The 11,749-nt window shown below is 45.8% G+C and overlaps 1 protein-coding gene and 1 pseudogene across 1 annotated transcript; one reads left to right on the plus strand and one right to left on the minus strand.

Moving 5' to 3' along the window:
• The first annotated feature begins 270 nt into the window (after positions 1 to 270).
• On the plus strand, positions 271 to 5,204 carry LOC127329230 (uncharacterized; annotated as a pseudogene).
• An 850-nt stretch (positions 5,205 to 6,054) lies between these two features.
• LOC127335263 (uncharacterized) lies at positions 6,055 to 9,036 on the minus strand. Its single transcript, XM_051361880.2, has 2 exons — positions 8,639 to 9,036; positions 6,055 to 7,543 (listed from the first exon to the last, which is right to left on the minus strand). Exons 1-2 carry the CDS (start codon positions 8,702 to 8,704, stop codon positions 6,443 to 6,445), a joined length of 1,167 nt encoding a protein of 388 aa, XP_051217840.1. The 5' UTR covers positions 8,705 to 9,036; the 3' UTR covers positions 6,055 to 6,442.
• Positions 9,037 to 11,749: the final 2,713 nt, after the last annotated feature.

Raw genomic sequence — 11,749 nt, forward strand, 5'->3', positions numbered from 1 at the left:
ATGTAGAACATTCCAATCCTAACCAATCTCGATCTGAATTGCCTGGTGAGGCATAGCACCAAACCTGATATAAATAGAACGTCCAGGGGCTTGGCAGATTCATCCGAGTAGAACCCTATACCCTGTATCGCTAGTTTTTACATGGTATCAAGAGCAGGCTCTTCCGCCTCGTCTACCTGATCGCATCGACGACGAAAACCATCCCCCTGCCGTTCTCGATCGGCATCGCGCCCTCCACCTGCCCTGTCGCCATCCGTCTGCTCGTTCGCCATGGCGTCTTCGAGCAGCCTCGTCCCGATCAACCTCGGGAACCCTCCGATGGAAAAACTCACCAGGAAGAATTTTCCTCTGTGGCGCTCCATTGGTTCTGAGTCAGTCAAAGTATGCTCAGGAGGTTCTCACACGTGTTGGCATGGCCAACTGCACGGTATGCCCACACCTCTGTCCTCTTCAGAGAAGATTGTTGCTCAAGGGGAGTTGTTGGGTCCTGAAGACAGCACCAAGTACAGAAGTGTTGTAGGTGCATTGCAATATCTTACTCTCACTAGACCAGATTTTCCATATGCAGTCAACAAAGTATGTCAGTATCTGCACGCTCCTACTACTATGCATTGGAGTGCTGCTAAGCGTATTCTGTGGTATGTCAAACATACTATGGTAGTTGGTCTTACGTTCTTGGAGTCCAACTCTACATTGGTTAGTGCTTTCTCAGATGCCGATTGGGCTGGTTGTGTTGATGATCGTCGCTCCATAGGAGGGTTTGTTGTGTTCTTTTGGACCTAATCTTATCTCTTGGAGCACAAAGAAGCAGGCAACAGTCTCTAGATCAAGCACTAAAGCAGAATACAAGTCTGTAGCAAATGCAACAACAGAGGTCATTTGGTTGCAGTCTCTACTCGCTGAGCTAGGTGTGCGGCTGACACAAGTTCTTTGTTTATGGTGTGATAATCTTGGAGCTACATAGTTGTCAGCAAATCCAGTGTTTCATGCAAGGGGCGAAACATATTGAGATAGATTTTCACTTCGTTAACGAGTGATGAAGAAGCAAATAGAGATTCGGTTTATACCTTCACGAGATCAAGTTGCAGACGGCTTCACAAAACCACTTCCTTATCAAGTATTTGAGAATTTCAAACATAATCTCAACTTGTCACAGTTGTAATTAAGGGAGGGTGTTAGATAATAGTGTTTGTGTCTGTTACGATTTAGAACATTGTAATCCTAACCAATCTCGATCTGTATCGCCTGGTGACGCATAGCACCAAACCTGATATAAATAGAACGTCCAGGGGCTCGGCAGATTAGAACCCTATACCCTGTATCTCCCTTGGATCATGGTCGTTGGCCAACTCTGCCAGCCTTTGCAGGTGGCCGTGCATCACTTGCGATCCCGAGGCCGGGCACATCACAGAGCTCGACCTCCGTGATGCAAGTCTGAACGGCACACTTGATGAGCTTGACTTCTCGGCCTTTCCTTACCTGGAGAAACTCATGCTTATCCGAAATGGTCTACATGGTACCGTTCCAACTCGGATTGGCAACCTGGCAAGCTTGGTCCTGTTGCAAATCATCGACAGCCCGCTGGGGGGCGCCATTCCACGCAGCATCGGCCAGTTGAAACACTTTGCTGTATTGTAACATTTTTGGGGCTCGACGGCACACTACCTGAAGAGATTGGTAACTTGACAAGCTTGGCATCATAAAAATGTGACCGTCGCACAGGTCTTAGCCCAAAGACCTTTAAATATTACGTTCAGAAGGGTGCTTAGTGGTAATAAATGGACAGCTTGGCTACAATTATGTAGGAAGTTGATGATGGTTAATTTGACTGAAGTTGATGACCGCTTTGTTTGGAAGTTAACATCAAATGGTTTGTTTACAGTCAAGTCAATGTATGAGGGTCTCATGTGTGATCACACCCCTTTTTTGCGGAAGTATTTATGGAAGGTTAAAATCCCACTTAAGATTAAAATTTTCATGGGGTTTTTGAGCAATAAGGTTTTATTAACTAAGGATAATTTAGTTAAACGGCATTGGAATGGGTGTACAAAATATGTTTTTTGTGGGGAACAGGAAACAATTCAACACCTTTTTATTGAATGTCCTTTAGCTAAGCTCCTATGGCGAACGATTAATTTCACTTTCGATCTTCCACCTCCGTCTAATATTACCAATATGTTTGGTAATTGGTTAAATGGAGTAGATAGACAATCTAAGGCTTTTATCCGGATAGGGGTTTCTGCTTTATGTTGGTCTATTTGGAGGATTAGAAATGATATAATCTTTAATAAAAAATCTTCTTTTCATTTCTTGCAGGTTATCCATATGGTGTCCCATTGGGTCCAGCTTTGGACTCTACTCTCACCGGAGGGGCAGCGGGATGCTATGGCTACTGGTTGCACACGGCTCCTGATGGTTGCTCGGGATATCTTGTGCCAGGCTGGTTGGCGACATACTAGAAGGCTATGTTAATGTGTAGTCATAGTATGGTTACTTTTCGATGGTTGATTTTTGTATCAATCCTCGGTGATGCGTGAGTTGTAAACTATACTTTTTGGATCTTTTTATTAATAAAAGACCGTGTGCATCGTCATGATGCAGAAGCCGGGGTTTACCCCCATTTCGAAAAAAAAACTTGACAAGCTTGGAGGAGCTCTATCTTAACTCGGTTACCTTGACTGGGTCAATCCCACAAACAATGGGGATGTTCACAAATCTCCGCTGGGTGTCACTGGAAAACAACATTTTGAGTGGCAGCATCCCAATGGAGATTGGGAACATGACAGAATTGCTGCATATGGACTTTGCGGTTTAACTACTTGGAGGGGCAGCTACCCAGTACCGTCTCACATTTGACTAAACTCAAGCATCTGTTTCTGTCAAGAAATCATCTCGGAGGCCATATCGTCCCTGATCTTGGGAGTTGGGAACAGCAGCGTCCTCGATACAATCAATATTGCAAAGAACAACTTCTCCGGGTTGTTTCCATCATCCATTTGCGCAGGAGGAGCACTAACCATTGTCAGTGCTGAATATAATGGATTTACCAGCATTCACCAGCAGACCTTTCAAAACTGCACCACCCTTCGGTCTGTTGACTTCACGGCAAACAACATTGTTGCAGAGCTAAGGGACTGCTTTGGCAAGCATCTAGAAAGGCTTGAGTTCATGGCTTTCAGTCAAAACCAGCTGTATGGCTCACTTATGACACAGCCGGGTGAGGCATTCATTTGTAACTTTACAAATTTAAATGTCTTAGACCTATCAAACAATGCCTTAAATGGTGGTCTCTTCAAGTGTATCGGGGACTTGCCAAGTTTGGCATTCATGGATCTGTCCAGGAACTCTTTCAGTGGTCTAGTTCCTTTCTCATGCCAAGACAGTCTTAACTATCTACACCTAGCCAATAACCATTTCAGAGGGACTTTTCCTTTGGGTCTTAAGAAATGCAAAAACCTTATCACTCTAGATCTTGGTGGCAATCATTTCTCTGGTAGGATACCTTCCTGGCTAAGCATGAAACTGCCTATGCTGAAATTTCTTCTACTTTCATCAAACATTTTTGACGGCATCATACCCCACCAGATATTACAATTTGGCTTACTCCGGTTATTGGATTTGTCAAAAAATAGGCTCACCGGACCCATTCCAGGCGATTTTACCAATTTTACTGGCATGATACAAGAAAAGGATTTTGTCCACTCTTATGGAGATTTTGACAGTGAGGTGATTGAAATAATTTGGAAAAATACCGGTCATGTTTACAATCTGTGGAAGGGAGGCATGGTGGGTATGGACTTATCTCACAACTTTCTTTCACAAGAGATACCTAACGGGCTCACCACCCTTCTTGGACTCAGGTACCTGAACTTATCAGGAAATCGTCTGTTAGGCTGTATTCCAAAAGACATCGGTAATCTGGTACTGCTGGAATCATTGGACCTCTCGCAGAACCAGCTCTCGGGGAAAATTCCTCCAAGCTTTGCTGATTTGAAGAGCATGAGTGTTCTGAACCTCTCGTATAATGGATTGTCAGGGAGGATACCTACTGGCAGTCAGCTGCAGACGCTTGTAGATCCGTCGATATACAGCAATAATTCAGGTTTATGTGGGTTTTCGTTGAAGGGCTGTGTGAACTCATCGACGTCCAGTTGGCGAAGGACGAAAGAAATTTAAGGTAGGGCGAACTTTGAATGATGCAAATACCAAATAGTCCTAAAAAGGAGTAACATCTCAATACAATAAAAATAAAAAAATATTTGATTATAAGTATAACCTAAAAACTATACCAATAATGCTAACTCAATGACAAAGCTTTACATCTTCTTAAAAAATATGATGTAATTCAAATAATCAAGACGTTTGATTATCCCTCATTCGATGCGCAACTTGATTTTGATTATTTTTGTTGCTAGAAAATTCCTTTTAATTGTTGATGTCGTCACGGGTAAACCCTATGTCATCTTAATGGAGTAATAATGCGGTCGGAGAAAGTATTACGTGTCTTTAAAATATCTAAAATCTTCAATTCTTTAAGTATGTATAATGAATAACTCGAGCTTATCTTGTATATACTAGGGTACATTCAATGATAAATATCTGTAATACAATAAATATTATTCACATTGAATCTCGAATACGAGTTTATATTTGGAGGTAAAAATAGTCTATGTTTTTGGTATTTAATCGATTTGCGCAGTGTTTTTACTGAAACATGCATAACTTTCTCATACAGAGTCCGTTTTTTATGTATGACCACTCAAAATTTTCAGAAAAAACACGCGCATCTAATTGTATTCACCAAAAATCAAGGTAGGGCGGCTGCCCTACCTTGCCCTACTGGGAGCTCCGCCCCCGACGTCGACGACAAATGAAAGGTGCCAGGCAGAAGATAGGGAGACACTGTGGGTGTATTTATTGCTTTGTGGCTGCTGGATTTATCTTTGGGTTCTGGCTGTACTGGGGCATGTTCTTGTTTTACAGCGAGAACTGGAGATCTGCGTTCCATCAGTATGTGGACAACCTGCAAGGGAAGGTAACCAAGAAGATATATAGTGGCATGCCATGCTTCTCGGTCAGAGGCGCCTAATGGCAGAACAAGGAAGTGCATCGTGTGGTGTAACGTCGAGCATGTATGTAAATCTGTAATATTTCCCCTGTATTTGCTAGGTGGTACTTTGATGTACATGGAGTTTTTGTGGTTACATATGAGTTTTGCAAGTTTTCCGTTTTGATTGTATGGTTGCTAAGGGTATTTGGAGGACAGTAAACGAGATCTCCGTAATCCAATTGTCATACGGGTATATGCGTTTTGAATCTGTAGCTAGTTTTTTGTTTGGTAACAGTAGATATCAGTTTTGAAGTGTTGTGTGGATATTTGTTGGAGTTCTATTAGAATGCCATTGTTTCGTATTTTTCAAGCTAGCGACCATCTTTTTATACTGCACTCCAGCTTGTAGTTTCATGAAGATGTGAAGACGCAATGTCCATTGAAGGAGGATTCCCCATGATCATCCAGATTACTGCAAACCACCGGGATCTCAAGCTTATGGGAAGAATTTGAGGCGCGCATGCAGCTGATGTCCGTCGCCTCCATCTCTATGTGCTGGTTGCGCATCAATATGATCAACACAGGCTCTACTTGCCACGCCGGGATGCAGGGCGTCTGTCGTCAATTTCATTCTCGTATCCCACAGACCGATGAAGCACTTGCTATTCCGGAGGCAAGCTACTCTGTTCTGATTACTAGCTCGGAAGAAGATCCGGTGAAGATAGCTTCAAAAGTATTTTTGGAGAAGCCTACAGTTCCTTTTTTTAGCAAGGAGCAACGACCAAAGAGATGCAGAAGAAACCACCTGGAAAGAAACAGGGGAAAGCTCAAGCAAACAGGGTAACCGGCTAAATGGCTTTGCTCTTCAGGAATCAAGAGTGCACTTACCTGGTCGCCCCATTTTTAAAACAGCATGAGAAGACAGAGTTTCAGAAACTCGTCAATGGTGCCAAGATATCAGAATCTCAATGTTGTCGTCAAAACAAGAAACAGAACACCAAACGTGAAAATATGAACACATGCACATGTAAATTATCTGCAGGGCAAGGCCACTAGTTACAGCATATGAATCTGAATTTTTCACATAAGCGTCAATCTACAGCAGCTCCGCGTTTTATATATCAATCAGGGAGGGAATATGAATAAGCAATGACACGGTTGAGCTCTTTTGGAAAGGTAACCAAAGCCTCGATCAAGCATGCGCTATGCTGTCAGGTGCTCCCATGTTCCATTACACGTTACAAAATCATGAGCCCATCCATAACCACTCCCCAAACAACCATCAACTAAGTCAGCCAATCATACCAGATGCAACTGCCAGTGCCAGCCGCTCTCCGGCAGCCTGGCAGTAAGCACCCCCTGCACAGCAGCTTGCCAAGTGAACCATAACACCTAGCCACTTTCTCTCCTGCAGTATCCAGGGAGAAGATACCGGTACCGGTCGACATTCTGAAGGAGGAAGCTAGGAAGATGGACAGCAGAATATGTACTTGGAATGGGCCCCAACTTGGCAATGATCTCTTGGAATGTATACTCTTCAGGAAGCATGTCGAAAAGATCTGCCCCTCTGCATATCACATCTTGGATCCTTTCAGGGTTCAGGAAGTACTTGAATTTGATTCGATCCACATGGCTATACGCTTGCATCTTGAAGACAAAGTCGCTGATGTAGCGGAAGCAAAAACTGCAGTGCCACCCTGAATCAGCAAGGAGCACATCGGTCTGCCGGTAATGCGCATACCTTGTCGTCCCAGACCTGTACCTGTGTATTGATGCCCTCCAACTCTTGTCATCCAGGAAAAACTCGAACGAGTACAGATAGTTCCTGAGCTGAAGATGAAGTATCTGAGGAGTGTCGTCACACCATCTCAAGAGATCGATGGTGTGCCCACTTGGGATTTCATCAACATCTGACATGATCAATATGTCATCATCCTCAATCTTGGCAATCTTAATTAGCTGGTCCAGGGCAACCCTCTGATATGACTCCTCAACAAATGGATTTTCGCCCTTCACAAACCTTCCCCCGATCGTACCATACGTCAGGCGCGATTCAGCGAACCGAAACCTATGGCGATTTTCCTTGAAGTGGAGGGGCTTCGTCATGCCAGTGAAAGTTGAGTTGGACTCGAGCAGCACAAACTCCGACACATAGGGGCTGAGCTCATTCCAACGGAGCTCAAGGATATCAAGCTCATTGCTGAAGAGCACAGCATCGAAAACCCGACGCGGGGTCTCCCGGACTTTCCACCCATGCAACTTGCAGAGGTTCTCCATGGTGACATTCTCGTTGTAGTAGTGAGGGATTATCTTGAAGGGCTCAGGAGGAGATTCCCAGATTGGGCGCAGGAAGTATGTGACCTTCTGACCGTGCGCATATATCATCAAGACTACCATTGGCACACCAATCAAAAGGGCCAGCAGCACCCTGAAATCGAACCCCCGGAGCGCACACTTGAGCCTCGACATGGCCAGAACAGCCTTTGATGCAGGCTGCAGGTATACACATGAGCTGTATGAGAAATCAGGAAGGCAAGAATAGACAAAATGGAACTCGTAAAAGCAGCAGGTATCGACATGCCAACCACTCCACGCAACTATTTAAAATCCAGGCATATGCTGTGTATACTCTGTAAAGTCGATTGCCAAGAAAGGAACAAGCATGCCAACACGGCAATAACCAAAGCCTACTTGCCAAAAGGATATAACCTCCAAAAGCACTGGCCAAACATTATCTTTCTCGCAACAGGTTATGCTATAGCCATGAAAGATTGATTGAAAAGTTCATCGGAAACTGGCTACCACCGTGCAGAACTAGTAATGAACCAATGAAGAACTAACGCGACAGCTACAAGCATGAACGCCAAAGGCTGAATACAACATGGCTCGCGGACACGGAGGCGCGAGGTTGGCAAAATTATGCAAGTTAGCAACAGCAGAACCCAGAGCTGTTAGGAAGTTAAAATGCACATGAAACCAGTTGATAAACATACCAGCATAAAGATATATAGCTAACCAAAATCTGCATCTTTTCTTAATCAAGCAGGGATGGAACACTAGGCCGCGAATATGCGTATTCGAAGAGCAACGAAGCATTGACGGCACAGGTGGGTGGAGGTGGCCGTGATGGAAGCAAAGCAGGATAGCCACATACTCATCCTGAGAAATATTCCAGCGCTGGGAATGGGAGCCCATAGATACCACCCAGTTTCGACACGTCGCCAGAGATTCTAGCGAGCACCGAAAAGGCGTGAAGGATCCGAACTCCATAGCCTCCACCCACCTAAATCCCCTTATCTTCCGAAGCAAGGGCGGATCGAGGCCTACACGGAAAGCATGGAGTAGCGAATTCCTCCCTCCGTTCCCGAATTCCGACCAGCATCCCAACCGAAAATTTGGACTCTGGGCAACAGGGAAAAAAAGAACAGCACGCGGCTTAACGGCGTTCACGCGTCCAAGACCGGACCGGGACTAATGGTCTAGGCGTGGCGATAGGGGAATCGAACCCCCGTTTTTATCAGAGAGAGTAGATCTGGACGAGGCGAGGCCGTGAGGGGGGAGGTGGATGGGGAGGGGAATGGTTCTAACCTCGCCGCAGACGCTGTTGCAGATGCCGTCGTTCTTCTTGTGGCCGTAGTTGCCTGCCTCCGGCATCGCGGCGCCCAGGAGGGGGAATCAGCCGGCCGCCGCCAGAGCAGACGAATCCGGCGGCAGCAAGGGGATGGGGGCGGCAGGGAATCCCCACCCACCGGACCCGCGCGCGGGCGCGAGGGGGGAATGGCGCGGCGCGCGGTGGGGCGGGCGGAATCTCCCCGGCGATCGCCGCGGGGAGGGGGGAGCTGCCTGCCGCCGCCGCTGCACGGTGGTTGGGTGTTGGCTGGCTGGCGCCGTGTGGGTCGTGCGTGGCCCTGGCGGTGTCTAGGTCTTTTGCCGTTTCCCGTTACGGGGTGGTACTGCTGCGGTGGGGTAATTACGGGGCGTGCGCAACGCAAAGGCGGAAAAACAAACGTGGTGGCTCCTCCAATTATAGCCGTTTGGGTGGCCGGCATCCTCCTCAATCCTCATCATATCCATCGCCCCGCCCGCTCCGGTGGTGCGGCTGGGCTGTGACGCGATTTTTGTTTGTCCCCACGCTCGCCTGGAGCGGCGCGATGTTTGTCTTGGGATTGGGATGGAGAGAGAGATAGGCATCCAGTGCAATGGCATTTTGCCCTGGACTAGAATATTCTTGCTCGTCATAGAATTTGCCGATCTCACAAAGAAGTTGCCCTCCTCCCTTGTTTCCATTTTTTGCTTTGCTTTTGCCGAATAACTGCAAGTTCACTAAGTGGGTCGGCATTCTTGGTGGAGGGAGGTCATTTTCTTTATTGGTTGCTAAAAAGGGTTAGGATATGTTGATCTAAAAAAAAGGGTTAGGATATCATTGGCATCCAGCTCATCCTTAGACCTTGCTTACTTCTCATGTATTTGCCGAATTCAGTAGGAAAATTTCTGGCCTACGGGTTGATCAGGAAAGCTTCCCGCAATCAAGTTTACTTCGAGGGGTTTTCGAAGAACATAGTCAATCGAGTGGGCCGACGAAAACCTCCTTCCGCGAATGCAGGGCCTTGTCTCCGTTGAGTTCTCACTCCTCATCCTCGCTCACCCCTCCTTTCTCGCTAGGGTTTCTTTGTTGCCGTTGGCATCTGCCTCGGAGCTTCGGGATCGTGGTCAATCAAGTGGGCCGTCATTCTTGGTGGAGGGAGGTCATTTTCTTTGCTTGTTGCTAAAAGAGTTGTGTGGGATATATGATTGGCATCCAGCTCATCCTCGTCGTGACTATAATTCCTAACAAAGGATAACGTAGAATTCGTATTCTTCTCTTTCCATGTGTTGGTTTCCCAAGCTTCATGCATCAAAACTACTCGGAATGAAAATAAGTTTGTTCCTCTTGGAGACGCAGAGGCAGCATGGCATCATCATCATGATGGTTACGTGTAGCAACGCTTATTTATTGCTGACCGAGCAATTAAGTACCAACTTTTTTGTATGCGCTAGTACTCCTTCTGTCACATGAAGATTGTTTGAATATTTTCATAATTTGGATGTATTTAGGCACAATCGAGATGGGTACGTCTAGCAACGCGCTAATACTCCCTCTATTCCATAAAGATTGTCTGAGATTTGTCAAAATTTAGATGTGTCTTGTCTAGATACATTTAAATTTTGAAAAATATTTTGTAGATACATTTAAATACTGACAAATCTCAGACAACCTTCATGGAATGGAGGGAGTACTACTTTTTTTCGTGGAACACATCTATCCCTTCCTCTCACGCGACCAGGGGCGGGCCCAAGTACATGCGAGTGGGGGCATAGGCCCTACTCAATTTATTGAATTCCTTTAGTATTTGTTCAAATTTTGAAAGAAAATTATTCAAGATCAGCAAAATTATACGAAGATGCCCCCAATCAAATGTTGTGCCCCAGTCAGATTTTCGTCTGAACCGCCACTGCCGCGACCCTACTCTTAGTGTATTTTCATAGAAGGTTTCGAGGACGGAGACGACTACGCAGACGCTATCCATGGGACGTCACCGGCGATCCTGCTGAGTTCTCAAGCCTCTCTCCCCCTCCCCCCAACCCTCCTCCTCCTCCTTAGATTTCTCTGTTGCGGCCGCCATCCGCGTCAGAGCTTCAGGACCGTAGTCAATCAAGTGTGCCGCCATTCTTGGTGAGGGGAGGTCATTTTCTTTGTTGTTTGCTAAAAGAGTTAGGAAATATGATTGGCATCCAGCTCACCCTCATCGTGATTATATCCTAACCAAGGATAACTTAGAATTGGCATTCATCTCTTTCCCTGTGTTGGTTCCCAAGCTTTATGCAGCAAAAAGAATAAAAAGAACAAGCAGCCTATCACGGAATCAAAAAGTTCTTATCCCTTTCCCAGCGTATGCTTCCTCCACGGCTCCACCAACCGGACCTGGTTAACAGATCATCGCATGCACGGCTCGCACGCACCGCATCGTGTTCGTGTTCCTAAAACAGCCGGGGATTGATTTCTTCCCGGATGGCATCTTCCGATGAATGGACGTGACGTATAACATGGAATTGATTTCTTCCCAGGAAGGTAATGTCAGTTTCCTCGTTGTTCCTCTTGGAGACACGGAGGCAGAATAGCATCATCGTCGGTATGGCTACGTGTATAGCAACGCTTATTATTGCTGACCAAGAGACTTTTTGCGTGCGTTGGTAGTACTCCCTCCTTCTCAAGGCATAGGGCGTATATTTTTTTTTCGAATTTTCATCAAAGCATAAGGCGTGAGCACGTTCAGATGCAATTAACATGCCAATCTTCCAAAATTACCCCCCGCTTGTTCATTGCTCCACCTTAAAAATCGCTAGCAGTTAATACCAAACGTCGCTTTTTCATGTCCCTGCATGCGTGGAAGAGTAGTAAACGGGGAGAGGAGCAGTTACTACAGCCTTTTCATTGGTGGTGCATGTTGCATGCGTGGAGAGAGAAAAGGAAACCCCATCAAAGGAGGAGGCAGTCAATGCTAGGTGAGAAAAATATTCAACTAACTAGTGATTAATTAGGGGCAAGTTAGGAAATACTCCCTCCTTCTCAAGGCATAGGGCGTATATTTTTTTTCGAATTTTCATCAAAGCATAAGGCGTGAGCACGTTCAGATGCAATTAACACGCCAATCTTACAAA

Source organism: Lolium perenne, chromosome 2 (genome assembly GCF_019359855.2).
Source record: "Lolium perenne isolate Kyuss_39 chromosome 2, Kyuss_2.0, whole genome shotgun sequence".
Lineage (NCBI taxonomy): Eukaryota > Viridiplantae > Streptophyta > Magnoliopsida > Poales > Poaceae > Lolium > Lolium perenne.